This window comes from Indicator indicator, chromosome 5, assembly GCF_027791375.1.
Source record: "Indicator indicator isolate 239-I01 chromosome 5, UM_Iind_1.1, whole genome shotgun sequence".
Classification (NCBI taxonomy): Eukaryota; Metazoa; Chordata; class Aves; order Piciformes; family Indicatoridae; genus Indicator; species Indicator indicator.
The window spans coordinates 30,152,668-30,174,703 of record NC_072014.1 but is presented as its reverse complement, the minus strand read 5'-3'; the positions used below and the strand labels follow the sequence as shown (position 1 = coordinate 30,174,703).

The 22,036-nt window shown below is 38.9% G+C and overlaps 1 protein-coding gene across 8 annotated transcripts in view; it reads left to right on the top strand.

Annotated features, from left to right (window-relative positions):
• Nucleotides 1–22,036, top strand: part of CLASP1 (cytoplasmic linker associated protein 1) — a 159,396-nt gene that overhangs the window by 111,586 nt on the left and 25,774 nt on the right. For 6 of the 8 annotated variants that reach the window (XM_054381317.1, XM_054381315.1, XM_054381311.1 and 3 more), the window contains 8 exons: nucleotides 96–340; nucleotides 3,691–3,754; nucleotides 4,032–4,034; nucleotides 5,369–5,532; nucleotides 6,476–6,554; nucleotides 7,497–7,640; nucleotides 20,166–20,309; nucleotides 21,617–21,723. In XM_054381317.1, the coding sequence (XP_054237292.1) occupies nucleotides 96–340; nucleotides 3,691–3,754; nucleotides 4,032–4,034; nucleotides 5,369–5,532; nucleotides 6,476–6,554; nucleotides 7,497–7,640; nucleotides 20,166–20,309; nucleotides 21,617–21,723 (950 nt within the window). The remainder of the gene's footprint in view (nucleotides 1–95; nucleotides 341–3,690; nucleotides 3,755–4,031; nucleotides 4,035–5,368; nucleotides 5,533–6,475; nucleotides 6,555–7,496; nucleotides 7,641–20,165; nucleotides 20,310–21,616; nucleotides 21,724–22,036) is intronic. The other 2 variants (XM_054381312.1, XM_054381313.1) reach the window with 1 other exon arrangement.

Sequence of the window (22,036 nt, the reverse complement as noted above, 5' to 3'; positions counted from 1 at the left end):
TAGCATTAGTCTTCCTTTAAGTAATTGCCAATAAAATGTTTTTCTTCTGGCATTAATGTAACCATATGTAACTTAGTGAGTTTCCCCTTTTGCAGAAAAAGCCAGCCAGAAGAAGATATGAACCCTATGGGATGTACTCTGATGATGACGCTAACAGCGATGCATCCAGCGCTTGCTCGGAGCGCTCTTATGGTTCCCGGAATGGGGGCATTCCACACTACCTGCGGCAGACTGAAGATGTGGCTGAGGTCCTGAACCACTGTGCCAGTTCCAACTGGTCTGAAAGGAAAGAGGGACTCATAGGTCTTCAAAACTTACTGAAAAGCCAGCGGACTCTGAGGTGACTTTGATAGCTTTATAGTGTTAGTCATTCATGAGAGATGTCAGTAAAACGTACCACTCAAAGGGTGGTACTGTTTTGCATTAGTTTGCTTGAACTTTCAATGATTTTTTCCCTCAGCAATTTGGTGAAGCAAGCACTGCACTTACTCTAAAATGATTCAGGATGGGTGTGTTTCAAAGATGAGATCAAACAATACTCTCAGTATATTTGTTATATTTTGACAGCTATACTTTGAAGGCTGTGTTAAATGTAATTATAGATATTATTTGTAGCTCTTGAAAACTGCTATTATAAACTTGAGTCTCCTATAAATTGTCATTTATAATGTAGAAGGAAGTTTCTTAGGGCATCAAAGTATGCTTACCAACTCTGAAATTTTGCTTAGGATAGGAAGCAGACCTCTTTCTCTTGTTGAAAGCAGCATAAGTTCTTCAAACATCTTTGCCATGTCACACATTAAAACATACCTGCAATTTCCCAGGAGTCACATAGAAATTCCATATGACCACAGGTCCCATTAGCTAAAGTCAACTGGCTCTTAGGCAGAGGTTTTTCGTACCTTAGTTTATGGTGAAAGTATTTGGGAACAAGTTGTTTATCTTAGCTCCTTTGAAGACAACATTCACAAATAGCTGCAACACTTTGTTTTCCTGTTGTGAATATTATGTACTTAAATTGTAACCAAGTTGTGGTTGTATGGTTTATAGCCTACCTACTTGGAATTGTGCAGGTGTTTCCATTTTAAAAGGCCTTCACACTGGCTGAAAGTATTTGACAGTTCATGTTAACAAGCTGAATGAAAATGTATCGAGAGCAGACCTGGAAAGGTTATTCTCTAGCCATCACAAAATATTCTCGCACTTTACATGATGTGGTACAGTCCTTAAGTAGAAAGAGCTATAGAATTTTAATATGAGTAGATAGACTGTCTAGATGAGAGATGCTTTTTGATGTGGTCTATTTAATAGTCTTCTAAAAGATACTTCCCACATGTGTGCTGTCTTATTTTAATGAACTGTCTGGAAAAAACTGTAGCACCTCATGTACTTGTATGAGAAAATTGGGTGAGACTCTCATTTTGGCACAAAGATGTGTGAGGATTATAACCAAGGTTTTGACTGCCATTGGGGATGGTTGCAAGGTTGTGTGATGGGCTGTTTATCCAGATGAGTAGCTCTTAGCAGAAATGCTGGTAGAATTAAACTATCATTTTCAGCCCTGCTGGTTGCAGTGTTTGAACCATAACTGCTGTCACTAGTCCCTCAAGCTAGCAAGTTTTTGAGCTTCGATCTTGAATAATTTATAAGCCTGTCCCAGAAATTACACTCCTGCAGAGTTATTTTTTTAATATGATACTGGCTTTAGTTGTCTAGATTATATTTCATTTTGGTTTGTTTTTTTGCTCCACTTCCTCCTTGGTTCAGGGTTAATCTCATCCTTGTTCTAATGAACAGATTTTATCATCCTGTTCATTCCCACAGCATCTTGCAGAACATCATCAGGGTCATTAGTCCAAGGGGCAAGTCTGTCTGTCTTCTAATTAAACCTGATACCTTCTGTTGTGGTATTGTAAGTTTAATAAAAGGCAGCAAAGTGTCTGGGGTTTTGTTAGTACTCTGAACCACCTAACTTAAACTATATGCTTACCCTACAATGCTGAACTAGATGATCCTTGAGCTCCCTTCCAAGTTGGTATTCTATGAATCTGTGAAAGATGTCTGATTCTATATTAGCTGGGATTTGCATATCCAAAACGATGTGTGTGCAAAACAGTATGGTGCTTACCTGTCCTTTGTTTCATACAGCTTCCTGCAGCCTAGTTCTGTATGGGTTGCCCATAAGGTCTTCTAAATACATCGTCACAAACAGGTCCCTTGGGGAAATGTTCTTCCACTGCCTGTTTTAGTTTAGTACTTGTGTTGTTACCTTGGGCCCATGAGCTTCAGGAGACACACTCTACACTTCCTGATTTCATGTAGCCTTTTTCCAATAAGAGAATTCGTTAGAGTAATAAATAAGGGTTCCTTGAGAGAGCGAGCTGCAGTCTGTGTGAAATCAGAATGTGGCAGAGCAGTTGCTTTGAGAGACTGCTGGCTCATCCTGAATGAGGGTGACAGCTTGCTGGTGTGGCATTGTCACAAAGACTTTTGCCTCTACATCAAACTCTTAAGAGCATTGGCTTTGTGCCCTTTTAAAATTTGATCAGCCTTTCATGCATAGGTTTATTTGATAAAATGTCATCTGTTACTTGTGAAGAAGCTAAGACAGGGTAGCCAGACACTACTGGTGTATTCTGTTCTTTGAGGCTGATTTTGAGAGAGAGAGAGAGAGAGATGTTGGCAGACTGTAAAAAGAATGTATTTCTGGAAAGAAAGTCGCTGTAGTCAAGACCTAAATGGCTTTTCTGTGTGTATTTCACTAGATGCTCTGGTTTCATAGTGAAAAATCTCAAGGCACCTGTAGTGTGCACGAGATGTTACCGAACTGCCTTGTTCTGGTTTTATTTGCGCAGTAAATAAGCAAAAATTCTGCATTCTTTGGCAGTTTGCTAAGCAGGAAAACTGAAGGATCATGTTTCCAATTCATTGCAAGTAAAGAGTTTCAACACTGGACGTTTCTGCATTTGATTCAAATTCAGTACCTTATGGAAGGGATTCAGATGTCATTCTTTTTTGTCCGTGGCATAAAGAGAGCATTAATGAGCACTTAATATTTATTGATAGGATATAGAATGTGCCTTGAACCAATTATCTTCTACCTGCTAGACTACCCACTATCTTCCATTTCTATGTATTTGTCTCCTTGTTGTGCCAATGTGCTCTCAGACTTTGGGGTCAATACTGGTATCTCTGATTCTAGACTGATTTTACTGAAGCAATTGAAAATTTAGACCAAAATAATTATGGTTAGTATATACCCAAACAATGTGGAAGGTCTCATTTCACTTGAAATTTTGAATTCCCTAACACAAAGAAGACTCAAGAAGCCTATTCCTAGTCAGCAGCCTTGATGAAGGCAGTAAATATCTCCCAAATATGCACTTTTCCAGTTGTCTTCTGTGATTGAGAATATAGAAGAAAATGGAAGCAGTAGAAAACGCAAGTTTCTGGTTTATTAATTAAGAAGCGTTTATTAGGTTTCTGGTTTGGTTTTTTTTTTAATACAAGATACTAATGATCTCAGGAGTTAAACTGGAATGACAGTTAAGGCTTTGCCGAGATACGGTTTTCAGAAGTGTGACTTAGTAACGTTTAAATAAAGGGTAGGTTTTTCCAACTGTTAATATTTATTAGCTTTTCTCTGCAACTGCTTTAGGATTAATGTCATGTTTTATTGATGTATTTTAGCCGAGTCGAGTTGAAAAGGCTATGTGAAATATTTACTCGCATGTTTGCTGACCCTCACAGCAAGGTAAGATCACAAAGACTCGGCTCCTTCTCCTGCATTACCATGTGTGCACGTTTGATACTGTTCCAAGATGAATGTTTTGTATTTCTACCCCTGCCATCTGCTGGGGATACTGGTATTTATAATCTCCTTGATGTTTATCTGTTTTACAATGAGGGATATGTTTCAGTCTCTTATGTTGCTAGGAACGGGTTACTTTGTACTTTCCAAGGAGCAGCCTAAAGCCTTTCAGATACCAGCTCCTTCGGCAAGAAGTTCAGTTTTAGCTGTAGTTCTTTAGAGAGTGTCCTGGTGATACACAGTAGAGTGTGAGGTCCATGAAGGGCAATGAGCTTTAGTCATAGTCACTGGGGTTTGTGTATTGTATACAACTAGGTGCAGTATGGGGTCTCACCAACAATACCCTTCTGGATCTCCTAATTGAAGCCTTCAATACAGCTACTTTGCCTTCTTTATGACACTGATCTTTGAAGTTAAAGACCATGGTATGAATTTACAGCCATATCTTAAAAAGAAGCAGGCTAGGGAGTTAGGAAGTTGGGGCCATAGCACATTCAGAGCCAGTGGTCTTCTGTTGACTTGAGTAGGATCAGGGAGAGCAGAAAAGAGAGTTTCATGCCCTTTTCTGAGGAGATTTGTTTATTGAGGGCACCTAGTAATGGCTGGGTCAAAACATCTGCTGTTAGGTTAAATACAGTTTGAGAAAGAATAAGTTGTGTGAATGTTTGTACTTCAGCCCCTTGGTAAACCAGTTTTAGTAAATGGTTGTCAAGTGGAAATGCCCTGGGCAGGCATCATCACCTGTCACAGGTCTTGCTTGAAGTGTGCATTTTTGGCCAGAATTACTATTCTGGGCCAGCTGTCCCACAGGCCTCACTGAATGGAGCAGTTCCTACCTGTAAGGTCTTAATGTTTTGGTTCTTAGAGGTTCAGTATGTGTTGTGGAAAGGTGAAGGTGTAGCTATTTGTTTGCAGATGATTTCTGAGTAAGATGAGGATTTATTGCACACTGAAATCAAGCATGTCCTTTGTGGTAGCAATGACAGATCAGTGCTACCACAGAGGACATGCTTGAGTCCAGTGTGCACTAAATCCTTTAGAGAATTCTGCTACCAACTCATTAGTTGTGGTGTTAAACATATGTGAATTGTTACATATGAACATGTTACTTTCATGACTGAGGAGACTGGATCTGATCCAATGTATATAATGTCTGAAGTCGCTCCACTGAGAAGAGATTGTCTATCAAGAAAATGTGAACTTTCAATGAATGCATCTTTTTTCTGTTGACAAACTACATCTGAACAACCAGCCTTCATCACTATGTGTACTAACGAGTGGTTTATTTTGTTGCATGGTCTGCTTTGCCGTGGAATTCACAACAGAGAGTAAGTGTATTCTACCCCCTTCCTTCCTTCATTTGTTCCATGTGGTATTTTAATATGACACATTTTAGACATGTCTTGTCTGAATCAGTGTATTCTCAGAGCAATGTATTACTAAAATCATTCATTTCTGATACTGTCTATAACAAAATCACCCTGAAACTCAACCTGTGAACCTCTCCCTTTTTGATTATTTAAAGCACCCATATTCCTTTCTGACGTTTGTTAACAGGTCTTCAGCATGTTTCTGGAAACCCTGGTTGATTTCATCATCATTCATAAAGATGACTTGCAGGATTGGCTTTTTGTTCTCCTGACCCAGTTGCTAAAGAAGATGGGAGCAGACTTGCTGGGGTCTGTGCAGGCAAAAGTTCAGAAAGCTCTGGATGTCACCAGGTAGAGTATGCAGATGGCAAATGTTACAGAGTTTTTTGCAGGATTACAGGAAGGCATCTGATGAACCTTTTAGAAACTCAACAGTGTCATGTGTTGTGAGGGCTTAATCTTGATGAATACTGAAATAAAGGAGAGAAAAGTTATGACTTAATAATAATAGTAATAATAATGGCTCCTGTCACTTTTCTAACTAGATAGCTTTTAAACATAACATTTAAAATGTGTAATTGATAAATTTTGTTATTTTGTTGGGGGGTTTTTGGTGTGCATGTGCTTACATATCAGTTTTGGGTTCTTTGATTGATGGGAAAAAAAATGTCAACATTCAGATTATGAATAGTGCTTTACCACAAAGTTGAGAGCGTCTTTTATTTTGTTCAAACAGCAAATAGGGCTAATGTCAGGGTAAAATCTTGAAGGCTACTGCAACGTACACACAAATTCTGTAATCTGTGTCCTTTTCTAAGCATGTCCACCACAGGACACTTCTACAATAAAGTTAAACTCATCCTGGAAATGGGATAATTAAAAAAAAAGTAGTAATAGTAAGGAGAAAGTACGATAGAGGACGGAAAAAGAGGAGAAAGATCAAAATCAGAGGTGTGAAATTTGAGGATGAGATGCACCATGCTGCTAGTAGAGATAAGCAAACAAAGTGCAGCCTGAACTGAAGGAGGAGTAGACAGGTATGCTGAAAACTAGCCAAGTGCGCAGAGAACAGATAGAGTAACAGTGTATAAATGTATTGATTTATCAGTTTTCTCCAGTATTAAATTGATAATCAGCTGATCCTTAGACTTGGAGTTTCTCTGGTTGATGGTAAGGTTGAGAAGAAAAGCATGATAGATATTGATATTTGTTGCATAAGCTTTAATGTATTAAGTTAAGTTAGTCCTGAAAATTTACATTGCATAACATTTTTGTCTTTGCTTTCTTCGGACAGGGATTCTTTCCCATTTGATCAGCAGTTCAACATTTTGATGAGGTTTATTGTAGATCAGACCCAAACACCAAACTTGAAGGTCAGTATCAAAAGCCTTTTCACTAAAGCATCAACATGGTTTCTTACCTTGTCATGTCAGGCATACCATAAAGCATAGAATTTATGATAAGGTACTGAAGTACCTGTATGATACAGAAATAATATCAGAAATTTTATTAACTCTCTCAATTTTAATAAACCTAAATAGCTTTAAAATAGGGCTTTAAAAGTATCTTTAAAAAGAGTTAGGCTTTGAGGACACTGGAACTTATTAGAGTTTAGACATGGAAAAGTCCTCTTTACCCTAGTCTTGGTGAGAAGAGACCTTGTCTGTGCAGGACAGAAGGGACCAGACCATATCTGAAACTGGGACCCTAGGCACACCTTAAGAAGTGCTTGTGGCACAGATCAGATGTGTGTGTAGGGCTTGGAATAAAAAAAGGTAAATCAGAGTTTTCCCTTTTTGAATCCTTCTTAAGGGATATTGTTGTGGAGACATTTTCAGGAGGTTGCTGTTACAGGAACAGTGTAAACTCTGGAAGTCTTACACATTTATCTTACAGAGACAGGAAGATATAGGATGCTAAATGAACAAAGTGGTCTTTCTTCAGTCTCCTAAATTTTGGATCTTCTGAAACTCCAGCATCAGGCATTTGGTTTGGGACCAAAATAGATATGGTTAGCTTCTGGTGGAAGCAGCATGGTGGAGTACTGAGTTGCTTGTGCAAACACACAAGCAAATATATATAGCCAGTTCAAGGCAGTACCCTTCCAGACTCTTACTACACAAAACGTATCCAGTTGTTCTTAATTTTTGAAACATGACACAGAGACAGGATTTTAATGTTTTGTTTTGGTTTTGGTTCTTTTGTACTCCCTGTGTGACATAATTCTTTTCTACATGTAATGATAACTGTTTACTAGGGGGATAAATCCATCTTTGACAGGTCATGAGCTTTACAAATCCCTTTTCACTTCTCAGGTTAAAGTTGCTATCCTGAAGTATATTGAGTCCTTGGCAAGACAGATGGATCCAACAGACTTTGTGAACTCCAGCGAGACAAGACTTGCTGTGTCTAGAATTATAACTTGGACAACAGAACCAAAGAGCTCAGATGTGAGAAAGGTAAGCCAGAATGAGGAAGTATCTGCAGCAATTACTGCTTTTCAAACAAACAAAACAAAACAAAAAAAAAAGGGAGGCGGGAGATCATAACGGTAATGAAAAATTCAGAGACTAGATACTAATTTTAAAAAGTGGATTTTACATGCCTTCCTGTCCAAAAACTGACAGTTCAGTAAAGACACATCTCTGAAGCATGCCTTCATATATTTTGGTTTTTTTCTCTAGCAGACACTTACCTGTGTGGCTTTAATTACAATTACCATGCATAAAGAGATCATAGTTTGAAGATGTGCTTTTTCTTCAGCCTTCTGGAAATATCTCTAGGTTTTTCTTTATCTAAGTGAAGGTTCTGTGCTTTGTAGACTCCTATGAAGTCTAGCACAATTTCTGTGTTAGAATTCTCTTAAAAGAAAGTAAACAAATCAGTAAACTGCCAGGGGTTCTCAACTTGTTCCTTTTAAAAGCTGTATGTTTATCTCATCCTGGAAAAAATTGACACATTCAGGTCAGGTATGGGTAACAGAGTTACCTTGTGCTTTATCTTGCTCTAGATGCAAGTGTCAAGCAAACCAAGACGGGACACACAGTGATGCTTACCTCTCCCAAGAGAAAAGAGAGACTTAGTTTTATGTACTTGGCATCTGTAACACAATTTAAAATTGCCTCTTCCTCCCAGCCAAGATGTAGAAATAGATTCTAGTAGGAGATAAAAGCTTTGGGATGTATTTGGTTGTTATAAAGCCCCAAATATTAAGTTTTTCGGAATGTAAAAATTTATGAGCTTTTAATACTCTTCATGGACTTAAAATGTTGATTTAATACTAAAACAACATATTGTTTCATGACTTTGAAAATAAGCACATTATTTTTGTTATTAGTAATTATTTGATTCTGATGAAAAGATCACTGGGTGTCAAAAGTGCTGCAACTACAGTTATTAACTGATAGCTTACACAAGGCTTCAAAGAAGCTTTTTGAGTACATGCTGTTTGCTTTCTGGCATATAGCTGGTTGGATCCAGAGGAAAAATGTCTCCTCTTTTCTAAAGACTTTTTACAGGGAATATTCACACCAGTGTGACAGAAATTTGCTTCTAGAAGATACTCCACCTCAGAAAAAAAGGGTGACTTTAAATCCTGGACTTAATAAATATTTCTGTTTTGATGCTTCCATATTCAAAGCCAGGAAGAATTCAACAGGCCAAGAAGCTCCTTCTCTGTTACAGTTCAAGTAAACCTGAGGCAGTTTACTCTGCTGGTGGTCTGCAAGAGGGAGGTGTACTTAAGTAGAAATATACACTGATAATCAAAATCTCTGCATATTGATCAACAGAAGCGATATTTCACCATTAGGGGTCATCATTGCTGCGTGCAAAATTGAAGCATAGCTGCAGCAGCTGAAAAAATTGCTGGGTTGCTGTGAAGCTGTGGGATGTGGAGAGCAGAGCATTCACAGCGTGATGTCTATCCTTCTATCTGTTTCAAAGACTTGCAGAGCTCTGGCAAAACTTCCATCATACTGGAATTTTGGGCAGTACCTGGGCAAGTGCTGTGGCACTGATAGGAGATTACTGAATCTAAATTCTTTTTATTAAACCTCAAGTTTAATAAAAACTCAGGTTTGCTTCTGATGCCCGTAGCTTTCAAATAGATTATTATGCACTTAAGCTAAGTTAGCCTACTGAGAAGGAATGCCCAGGTAATCTTTATTTCATTGTGCCGTTGCTGTACTATGATTTTATTAAGAACATAGTACAAACTGCATGCTTTAGAAGAAACACTGCAGCAAAGGATTTATAAGCAATCATTGACCATTATCTCTGTCAGGACTGTAGTTAACAGACTAATAAATTCATTATGCAGTAACGAACTGGGTTATTGAGGGCAAACCCAGAACGATGGAATGTTCTGAAGAACGCAATTGAAAAATTATCCTCCTCTTTTGGAGACTATAACTTGGAAAATACTTGCTTTGGTTTTTTTTATATCAGGGTGATTAGTTTGAGCATCAGAACATTCTGGCCTCATGGAAGGTTTGTGATAACCTTCCAAATCTGAGGTTTTCTAAGTGCAAAGCAGACCATGCACTGTAGACATTGTCACAGCGTAAAAGTAGAGATGGCAGCTGAGGTTATGGGGAGAGGGAGAGAAACCAGTTCTGTCTTCAAATGATCAAAGTATTACAAGAGTCCACTAAAAAGTGTAAAATAAGGTCAGTAGACTCTGGATTTGAGACCAAATTTTGATTTTTGAGACTCCACTGCAGCAGCTGACTTGGAACTGTGATGGTTGTTCTCAGTTACTCATGGAAGCAGGAAGAAATGTAGTCCCACACAGCCAGCATGGTTCTTACCCACATTTGAGTTACTGAATGCTACTTAAACACAAGTAGCATCTGTGTGTGATCACCATGCCATTCTGTCTGGATTTTACCTTTGAGCAGGTGCCGGTAAAGCAAACTTGTTCGTGCTGGTGGTGAAGTATATAAATAACCTCTGTCACTGGGAAAGCATGTGGCTGCTCTGTGCACATGGCAACTAGTCATGCAGATCAGATCCTATGGTAGTAATCAAGGGAGCTGTTCAAGAAATGGATTATTTTGAGTCAATAGTGAGATTACCCTTTTGTTTAGTGATCATATGTCTGTTACTATTATTCACTGTGTGTGCTGGGCATGAAGGTCCCAGCCCTGTAGTGTTAAGGTATTAGAGAAAAACAGAACAAAAAGTGAATTTTAGTTCAAAACCATTTTCCAGTGACTACTGAAGCATGCTTAACTCTGACACCTGGCTTAAGCTGCAGATCATGTTTTTCAGATAGTGAATTGAGAAAGAAACTTAGTCACAGGAAATGCTGTTGTGCATAAAACAGTTTATGTTCTCAGATGGAGATACCAAAACCTAAACATAAGCTGTGTTATCACAAGAAAAACATGATGTGCTTGTAGGAACATACAGTTGATACTACAAAGCAACATTGACAAAACGTCTGAATTCCCTCTCAGGGCAGAAATCGTTTAAGATTCTGACAGTAGCCATGAACTATGTACAGTCAAAATTATTGTCAAGCTTTATGTTTAAAATAGAATGATCTGCAGTGTGTCACAGGTAAATATTTGTCTTGTTTTAAAGATTTGTGATACTTATGGCTGTTTACTCTGCATTGAAGTTAAGATTTACTTCCTGGAAGTAAAGTGCTAGAAGGTGAAAGGCATTTGTTCTCTGTACTGAACAAAAGCCATTGGGTAAAAACACATCATGAGGACTGCCTCAAGGCCTGGAAGGGATGTGGTTCCAGTGTAAGGAGAGCACCAGTGGGTAATTTCTGCACAGAGGTAGCTCACTACTTTTTCCCCAAGCAGAATATATCAATGTGCAGGACACAGGTCAGGATTTCATGTAAGGGATCTCTAATTTTGATTGCAGTAGCATCTAACTTTGTGCAATGCATTTGATTTTCCTCTGTCTTGGTTTATTCCTCTCTGTAAGAGGACTCTGATTTTTCTCTGGAAAGTCCTTAAGATTTGATGAAATCATTTCGCAAACACCAGTCAGTTACTGCACAGAAAAGCAACACAGTGGCCATACAAATCCTGTGACGACTGATCTGAGGACATTAAGTCTTAGTAACTTCACCATGTTATCACTGACATTGCCAACAAAGATATTGTGCAATCCTTACGTAGGTAAACTGCTTATTGAATTTGGATGACAAGCTTGGGCTCTGTGTGGGAAAATAGTTTGATCCTGGAAAAGACCCACCAGTTTCAGAATGGAAATTAGAATGAGGCTTCTGATCTGACTCTGACCAAAGCCAAAAGCAGTCTCCTGTCCAAGGTTTGGGTGAATGGAAACTTACTAAACGTGAATGCTCAACATTTGATGGGATAGAGTCATCTGAGAGGGCACACAGGATCTCAGTTTAGGCTCCTCCTAAACACAGCCTCCTGTCACATGTATGTCATGTTCTTCCTTCCACTTACGTAACTGAAAAAACTTTTTCTTTCAACTGTGCCACTTGTTCCTGAGTTTGGTCAAGCTGCCCTTGAATATAGGCAGTGGGACTCACTAAGAAACTGGAACCACTTTAATGAAGCAAAAAGCGCAGGAGGGTGCTCGCGTTGTGATTCGCATGAAGACGAAGTTCCACTCATACTACCTAGTGGTAGGCCCTCCTTGGATTTTCCTTACAAGTCTAGAGATGTCTCTGGCTGTCCAAAGAAAAGAAGTTTGGGATCAAAGTTTTTCCTGAAATGGATGAATTGAGTAACTGTTTCTGAATTATACTGGAAGATGAGCAACATTTCAGAGAGAAAGCTGTAGGCCAGCAATTCTTCATATGCTTAAACAGCTAGTAAAGATGTATTTACTACTCTAGGTGTCAATTCTTGAGAAATACTGATTATGTGGCTTTGATAAGGAAATCCATATCAATAAAGCTTAGAGAAAATTTGGATAAAATATTATCACGTGTGTAGGAAAACCAGTGATAGACAGGAAAGTAAGAATGGCTAAGGAAATTAAATTTGGCTTCTTTGAGACATGATGCCATGCAGCCCCTGTGTCAGTGTGAGCTGAAATTCCCCCCCCCCACCGACAATAACCAGCCTAGCCCAGTCTGGAAGTGAATGAAAGCTGTATTTACAAGCAGAGTCTACAATCTGTGATGAAATGCAATGAATATGTGCAAATATACAAAATTCACAACATTTACAAATATATACAATCAACAGAAAAGCACAACCGATCTCCCTTTGCTTCCCCCCAAAGGGGACCCTTCCCAAAGGGGCCTCTCTCCCAGGAGCTTCCCCCCCAGACCCTCCTGGACAGAAAGCAGAGTTAGTTAGAGCAGAAAGTTGTTAACTTAGCTGCCAAGGTCAGTGTGTTATCTTCAGCCAGAAGAGAAGAAGAAGAAAACAGCAGCCAGACAGCCCAGCAACTGCCCCCACTGCAGAATGCAGAGAGAGTGCAGAGTGCCCCACTTTATTTTGGGTAATAGTTCTTAAACATTTCTATCTATCCAATGGAAGTGTTTAGAACAATCAGTATTTTGCTTTCTTACACCCAATAGTGACTTATTTACACTCTTTCACTTTCTCTGTTTTGAACTTTGCAAGGAAAATTTTAAAAGACAATTTCAAACCATCACAGCCCCTGAAATCTCTCCTAGAGCTTTAGTTTTCCATCCAGCACCAGGCTGATTTGAACAACTCTGGGACAGAAGCTTCACTGTGAAAACACTCCCAATGACTTTTAGTGAGCTGAAATGGTATTGTTTATCTTTACTGGTGTTGAGCAATAAACACTCTTGGTCATGGCCTGTTACAGTAGCAGTGGCAAAAAGGATGTTTGCGGAAATGCTCTTGAGTGGCAAATTGTTTTAATATTCCCCAGTTGCAGGCCCTTGCTTTTCCGGGTCAGAGGCTTCTCTAGCACTCTTGCAGTGTTCCTGAATCAAATTTGTGCGTCTTCGAGACTTGGTGAAAAGCCAAGTTACCAGAGAACCAGGCCTTAGGATTTCCTTTCAGTCTTAGAGAGTCTTAAATAGGACTAGTCCATACTGGTGAAGTCAGTCTTTAAGCCAAAAAATATTGCTAAATGAAGTCAGAACTCACCCTGAATGCTCACAGGAAATCCTTTCAGGATTTCAGTGTTAGGAAAAAGCATAATACATTAAAAATGGCACCTGGTCGACTTCATTGTTTACTCATTTTAATGATATGAGAACAAAAAGGATCTCGGTGTCCTAGCTGTGTTTCCAAAATAGTTGCCATCTATTTCTGTTTGTTTTGAGTTTGATGCTGGAGAGCTATGAAAGCCCAAATGTTTTTACTGTACGCAGTGTAAAGAAAATGGCTCTGCCCAATGTTAGAGGCTGGAAAATCATCACATACTTGTTGGAAACCTAATGCTGGGTTAGATTTCCTTAAAATTAACCTCTACAGACTTCTAGTATCCTTTGAGTTGAAAGCAGTTTGTAATTTAAGCACACTTTTTCAGTTTGCTTGAAAGAGTAAGAGCTAGTGCACGGTAATAGGAGATAAGCAGAAATTGCTTCACGTAACGTATATACTCATGCTTGTATTATGTGTCTGTGCATAATATGTTTGTGTGTACCTGCCATTTATATAAATACATACACACCTCTAGATAGATGTAGGTGATGCATCTAATTCAGGATTATCAAGATCAAAGGTGATATTTACATTATGCGTCCAATAAATAGACTATGAGCTGTTTTCTCTACACTGTGATGGATAAATCTGCCATATTTATTCTAGCATTTCAAAACTCTGTGCAAATTAAAGTGCATGTTTTCATTACAAATAATCTTACTTTAGCAGTTTTTTCTTGTTTCTTAGTTTGTGTGGGAACCTGTCCCTTAGAATTCAGACTTTCGCCATGTCAGATTTATAATAAATGTTTCTCAGTTGTTAATGAAATGCAATGCTTGTCCTGAAACTTTTTTGCAAAAAATGTCATTTTTTTTTTTTAAGGAGCCAGGTTGCTCAGAGTAGCTTTCATCAGCTTGACATCTGGGGTAACATCTGGCTCTCCAGAAATAATGAAAATTTTTGCCATGGTCTTTGCTGTGCCCATGTCACTAACCAACAGCACATGTGAGGAGCCTTATCTATTGTAGAAGAGTAATCTGAGTATGGGACAATTCACTGCTGCGTAGTTTTTGCTGGCACTTGTTTGAGATGCCTTTGACACATGTAATGCAAGCATCCATGACTTGTAAAAGCCTTCCTTGATCTATTGTGTTCTGTGTAAAACACAATAGCAATGTGGATTTAATCTGTGAATTCTGTATTTAAATCTGTTAAACAAATTCTTCCTTTTCAGGATATGAATGTAAACAGCATCTTCTAATAAATGTCCTTTGGGGAAAATGTGAAAAAAACCCTTATACTCAAGCTAACATGCTTGGATTATGTATGAACTGATGTCTTTCATATCACTGTATTAATAATGTGGGTGTCCATAATCATCTGATTCTAGACTGAAAAGGGAACAAGAAGGAGGTTTGGTAGACACTTCATTAGTTTAGCACCAGCTAACAGTTAACTGTCTGCAGGAAAGTACACAAATAATGCTTGTTTCGAGCCTGCAAGCACTCTTAGTAGATGTGAATTAACTCATTTAACATCATTTGTGCTCATCGGAGAGCTGAAGCATTGCCCTTGTGCCAATATGTGCTAATAAAAGCTGCCTAATGTGTCACTGCTGCCTCTCAGTCTCAGTGGATCTGTATTTGATCTGCGGTTTAGTATAATTCAGAGTGACATGAGAGAGAGTTTCTCTGTTCCAGTATGCCTGAAGTTATTAAAACCACATTTGCCTTTAGCTGGATGGTAAAATCCATAATGCATCTAGAGTATGATTATGTTTGTCAAAAGTGAGTAGATATTAGTGTGGGTCTTCCCCAGACCAATCACAAGACACAAGGCAGTTGTGGGCAGGGTTGTTCTATCAGACTGCTGCCCAGACTGGAGTTAGGAGTTTGAAAGTTCTTAACTGCTTCTTCCCCTGAACTTGGAGAGGTCTGCATGGGTTGGTGTGGGCAGATGCAAGAACCTATTTCCCTGTTCCTGACTGGCCAGATGAAAGTGCCATCTGGCTGCAGCACTGTCTAGCCTCTGCACCTCAGCAGAGGTTTTCAAGTGGTGCTGTTAGGAGCTTGCTAACGCAAAGACTTGTAGGAGAATGAAGGTATCTGTAAGCCTGAGCGTGGTGGCTTAATTTACTTTTGAGCCAGTTCTGCCCTCTGCTGAAAGAAATGCTCTTCTGGTGAAATCAAATATTAATGCTTTTTGTTACTTGAGATGAAGCAGGCAACTGTTTAAAACTCGTCTTCAAAAAGATAGCATGTGTTCTGTTTAGTGGAAATCTGTGCTTTCTCTAAATAATATCAACTTTCCTGTTTGTCAAACCCAGACCATGCATAGTTGGGTGGGTGAGGATTTGCCAGCTAGGACAACTACAGCTTCTTCAGGGCCTGGTGAAGGAAACTTGGAAGAGAAATGTAAACAGGTAGACTAAAAGCTTTGTGCACTAATCACACTAATCTTGTTTGCAGTCTCAACTCAACTGTCTAGCTGTGTAAAAAGACCTGTCTGGGAGCCTGAAAAAAGCCTGTCTGTGAAGTAATTTTTGGCCTTGCTGTGCTTTTCTGTTAACTCTCTTGTAGTTCATAAGCAGTTAGGGTATGAGGCCCTCTCCTTTCATGGGGCTGCCAGTGTTGTGAGACCATTGCCAATGAAAGTCTGAATAATTTGAAAACTGCTTTCATATAGCTCAAGCAACTAGCTGCTTGTTCTGCTTGATCTATTGGGCCAGCAACAGCAGCAGTCATAAGGCACTTGATTAAGCTTAGGTCACTGACCACATTTCCTCTCTGAAATTGATGGGTTTTTCCAGTTAGCTGTGATCTTATTACTTTATGAGTCCAAATCATTTCAGGAAGGCTCTATTATAATTCAAGTTACAGAGGTTACAGATTTCGATAAAACTGGCCAGTACCTGCTGCCTAGGTGAAAAAAAAAACCAAACAAACAAAACCCCCATCCAAATCTAAAAGTGGCTAAATCATTTGTGTCCCTTTAGCAGCTGGCACTGTTGGACAGCATGAATTGCACTGACCTAAGTGTGAAACTTTGGGAGCTGCTACTGGCTTGTGGAACTTGACCCTTGTTGCATTGTTTTAAGGAAAATAATGAAGTTACATAAGTAATCCTTTGCACATGATTCAAGAACCTGACATGGAGCCAGACCCCCTCACTAGCATAGTCAGGCTCTGAAGTCACTGGAGTTTCTCCAGCTCAAGCCAGCAGAGAATTGCTTCATTAAGATTAGATAATCTGTGGGGTCTATGTTATGTGCCACTGAAAGGAGATGGATTAGTGTTCCACACTAACAGCATAGAGAGACAAAGGCAAGGGAAAAGTCAGATATTACTCTTTTTTCAAACTATTTATCATCAAGCACGAGTGTTGCATGGAGAATGTTTGTACATTGTGTACAGAAATAAGATTTTTTTTAATTGCTTGTTTTAAATTTATTTATTCCTTGAGTAATCTAATCAAACAAGTGCCAAGATTTTTGAGAAATTACTTGTGATTCTGAGATTATGAGAATGTCCTCTGGTTTGTCACAAGCTGAAAATCCACAGACTGAAAAATCTTAGAATATTATCTATAAAAGATGTCCTTTGACTTGATAAATGTAAGGTTGATAAATGAAATTTCAAGGATTATCAAATGTGTCTTGGTCTAACCATTAAGTGTAGAAATGCCGATGATGATGCTGTTTATTACTGAAATAAAATTAACTGTACTGAAACTGGGAAGTATTGCAAGAGTGAAACATAGAACAGGCTGTGACTGTGATTTCAAGGTAGCATGGACAATTGAGCTTTTGAGGTCAGTGGTGTCAATGTTATTGATTTTATGGTAGCAGAGACCAAGATGTTTGTGGGTTAAATATTAAGTAACAAATCATGGCTGAAGTTTCAAATAATATCTTTTGCTCAGGGAGGTTGTGGAGTCTCCTTCCTGGATGCATTCCTGTGTGGACTACCCTGCTTTAGTAGGGGGGTTGGACCGCTTGAGGGGATCTCTTGAGATCCCTTCCAACCTCTAATATACTGTGATACTGTGAAATAAACCCAGAAATAAACCAGAAGTGCAGTTGGCTGACTGAGGGCTATTTTAAAAGAACACAGCCAAAGTTAACCTACATAATTCTAGTGTTGCTTTTGAGATATTTATTGGAGCATCCCTCCTAGGCTGTAGTAGTACTGGACTTCATTTCAAAAAGCACAGACTGTAGATCTGCTCTCTTTCAGACCACATAAGACTGGAAGCATTGTGAGCAACTGTTCAGGACCTCATTCAAAGCCCAATGACTGATTTGCAGGCAACACCAAAGCTCCTGAAGAACATCCAGTACACAGAATACTGGCAAACACTCCTAAAGACAAGCTGTTTGTTGTGCAAAGAGAGAGGGTGAACAGTCCTGTTCATTCAAGCCAAAACAAAAAAAAAGTGGAACAAAATAGATTTCTGGGAGCTGGAACTTCCCTCAGATACTCCTGTAGTACATCATCTGTGCTCGTACTGTTTGTGTGTTAGGGTTAAACTGTACTAGTTAGGTAATTCTGTGCTTCAAAGTGAAGCTATAGGATCAAAAATTCCCTGGTGAAGCTTTGGTGAAGATTTTGCTCCTATCTGTGTGGTACATCATAGACCTCTGAGTCTTCCACCTGTTTCGCTCTGTTTACTTGGGAGGTCCTCAAGGATAACCTTGTTTCTAACCAATCAGTGGGACAAAGGTGTCTGAAATCCTTTCCCACTTCACTGTACCTTGGGCAGCTCCTGACTTAACAGTTGATATCTCCAGATATTCTTGTCTCTGAGCAATCTCTCAGACTAGGAACATTGTTGATCAGTTTTGCTGGTTTTGGCTTGGTTTGTTCCTTTTTTTTTCCTTTTTTTTTTTTTTTTAAATCTCAATGAATATGAGATCTGCTTGTTCTGACACAGTAGATCTGCATGTCCACTTCCTAACCATCCAGGATATGCATGCCATTCACAAACAGGAATGTACTTTGGCATGGCTTGTCACTTTGCATTCTGTTCAACATGCTGATTGTTGTTCTTAGATCTCTTCTTTGCAGTAATATTTTTATTACAGAAAATACTGTGCTGGTGAAAACTTAAAAATTCTTGGATCAAAATGGACAGAAATACACATCCCTGCTGGATGCCAGGCAGGCTTCATGGCACTTGCCCAAAACTTCAGGTCAAAGGAGGGTAGAGTGTGGAATTAAGAAAGCCATGGGGAAAACTCTTTCCTCACTTCTTTCATCCTTAGATCTTTAGTGTGAGGTGAATAACAACATACTGTGTTTCTGTTCAAGTCAGTGAGAGTTTTGGCAGGAGGCAGCAATGAAGAGTCTGAAGACTTGTTGCAGTCCCTGGAAGCTCGTTGAGTGTTGTGTGCCTCAGTTTCTTTGGCTATATGAAAAGGATGTTACTTAACAAGCTTTTATGGATGAAAAATGTTCGTTATGTACAAAGCTGTGTTACTACAAATTGGAGCTGATAGCAGAAGGAACAGTATAGCTTGAATTGCAGTTTGAATACTGAATCAATGAGGTACTTAGATTCTCCTCTGCAATGAAAGGGTTTTCCTGTACCCAAGTTTATCATCTGCTACAGAATTCCAGTTTGCAGGAAACTGCAGATACACTTAATTATTACAACTTTACAAATGCACTTTGTGCTAAAAAATCCTTCTTTGAATTGGTGAGAACAATGAGTACAGTTATTTCTCCAGCAGTGTATTCTATTATTACTCTCTTTAAAGTTCTGTCTTGATTTTAGGAAGATTTGGAAAGTTCCTGAAAAAAATCAGGCAAAAATGTCTGCTTTTCCTATGCCTGTTTGTCTACTGTTCCAAAATAACATCACATGTAGTTTTGCTGCTTACTTTGTGAGCCCAAGCCACTTCTTTGTATCCAGGTATGTGATCTGGAGGTTGATGTGACAACAGCTACACCCCCTTTGGAGAAGGTGATGCTGCAGACCATTAGAGGTCCTCATCATTGCTTCATTTTTATTGTTCTTAATTATTTTTTATATTTTTATATATTCTGAAGGCAAAGGCCAGGGAAGAAGAAAAGAATTGGTGCAATTCACATGAGTTGTATACCACTTGGGAAGTCTAGTTAAGAACATGTGATGTTAATTACTCTTGCAGATCTGCACTCTGTGATTTATTCTGCTTCCATTTCCATTTGATTCCTTTGTCTTAGTTCAGGATACACAGAGCTGTATGTTTGCTAATGGAGTTAGTGGAGATCCTATTCTGGCAGCTATTCTTTCAGGCAGTGAAATTAATGGTAAAATTCTCAATTGTTTGAGTGGTGGCTGGTTTCACTTACTAAATTTAGGGAATCTGGTGGGGTTTAGCCTGTCCACTAATGAGAGAAAACTGGTTCTCACCATCCCAGTAGATTTTGCACTTGAGATAGTCTCTTCTGTTGCTGACATGGTGAGACTTGCAAGGAGAGATGGGAAAACTGAAGCAAGGATTACCTGTCAGATTAAATAAGCTTGTCAAATTGCAGTCCTATGTTCTTCATACTTACCTGATCTTCTGGTTTTATTTGTTTCCTGAAATTTTTTGCAGTAACTAGTCCAATTGAAAGGTGTGCTGGACAGGACAATAGTAAGATTTTTATTGTCACTAGCTATGAATAGCAGTACATTTCACATCTGATAATGGATAATGATATAAATGGAAAAGTATATTGTGAGCTTTAAGAACGAAAAAGCTAACTGTAGCAGTTGGCAGTTCCTTACGACACACCACAAGGAACATGTCAAAATTTTGTCTAATACTGGAATCTTCTTTTTGCGTGAAATAATCATTGTTTACTGTAAGGATTGTTACCAACAGAATACATACTCTTTTCAAAGACTGAAAACTGATGTTCTTCTTTTTCTGCTTCTTTTCAGGCAGCACAAATAGTCCTGATTTCTCTCTTTGAATTGAACACTCCTGAATTTACCATGTTACTTGGTGCCTTGCCAAAAACATTCCAGGATGGTGCTACCAAGCTCCTGCATAACCACCTCAAGAACTCAAGTAACACCAGTGTGGTGAGAGGCCCTTGTCCTTGCAAATAGCATAGCCCCAAAGACAGCAGCTCATTGATAAGCTGTTGCAGATGTTTAGTAGCATTAATTATCTGTAACTGTTGTCTTGAAGCAATACAGCAATAGAGGCTTCTGTTTGATGTGGCTATTTTTAAATTTAATATAGTCATAACCATATTTAAAAAAGGAAAAAGACATAAGCAAACACCCCAAAACACAACACAAACCCCAAAGTGAATAAACTCAAAACCAAAAACAACTGAGAAGTGCATGGAAATCCTTGGGGTTTGTGCTTTTAAGTTGGTGGTGCTTTTGAAAATCCTACCAGTAAGGGAATTTTGGCTAAAACAGAGATCCTGATACCACAGGTTTTCTGGGTTTGCCACACTATTGAAATCAGTTAAATAACAGATATATTGTCTGTAAGAAGCTGTCAGGATCTTGATGAGGCTAACCAGGTCTCCTCAGTCTACACCTATTCCCTTATGTTTTGGTTTTACGAAGCTTTTACTTTAATTTCTTTCAAGGAATGTGTTAGTAGAGGATTTAAATGTGCTTCTAAACTGCTTTTTACCTCAGAGCAGCAAGAATTAGGGTATTTTTTGTCTTCTTTTTCTGTGGAAATCTTGTGAAACTTGCTGGAATTTGAACCCTCTTATTCTAGCACTTCAGTACAGATAAGCAGGCCTTTGTTTAAGCTAAAACTGTAGCATTGGGCTTCCAGGCAAATGGACTGGATTCTCTAGTACCTTCAGCTTGTGTGAAGAGAGTCAGAATTGGGAGCAATTTCTACTTGTTTTGTTGTGGTACAAATAATTGTGCAGGCCAGTGGAAAAATGGTAAGTCAGATTGTGATTGTGTTTGTTATGGGCATAAGCAAGCAATGTTTTAGACAATGCAGAAAATAGCTGCTTACTTGAATTGCTAAATTGCCAGGGTAATGGTCTGCATACTTTGGGGCCTGGCAAATCACGTTTAAGAATCCTGCTAGCCTGGTGGATTGATAAGCCATTTCTCTGGCAATATTTCCAGGCAGTACGTGTTGCATAGTTTAAATTGCATGTTCTGTGGATTGTTTAAAAAAAAAATATTTAAAAAAAAAAAAAGCACATGTGCTTGCTTTATTCTTAGGACACACTGATGACGACATGAATCATGCCTGCAGATTTTTAGCTCAAGAGCCAGAACCAAAACTACACTAAGCTCGTTTAGCACAAACAAAGGCAATATTTGGACCTGGCTTTGTTGTGTACTCCTGCCTGTGCATTGCAACATGTTGCTAATCCCTGTCTGTCTGTCTTTTGTGCCAGGGTTCCCCCAGCAATACCCTTGGTCGGACTCCTTCCCGGCACTCCGGCAGCAGAACCAGCCCCTTAACTTCACCTACTAACTGTTCCCATGGTGGACTGTCTCCAAGGTAATGTGGGAGGCTAATTAAACCACTTGCAAAATACTGAACGATTGCAACACTGAGTGTGCATTTGGAAAATAGGACCCACTTGAAAAGCAAAAACAAGACCAAAAGTTTATAGTAGATTGCTCCAAAGAAGAGCATGATAATACATGGTTGGTGATTGGTTTCAGTGTTCTTGTCCTCATATTATCTGTGTAATCTTGATGTCTTTACTTTCATAACTAGGCTTTCTCCAGAGTCTTCCACATCTGTGGGTTAAGAAAAGTAATATTAAATGGCAGCATTAGAAATGAGGTCTTATTAAGGATGTAAATAT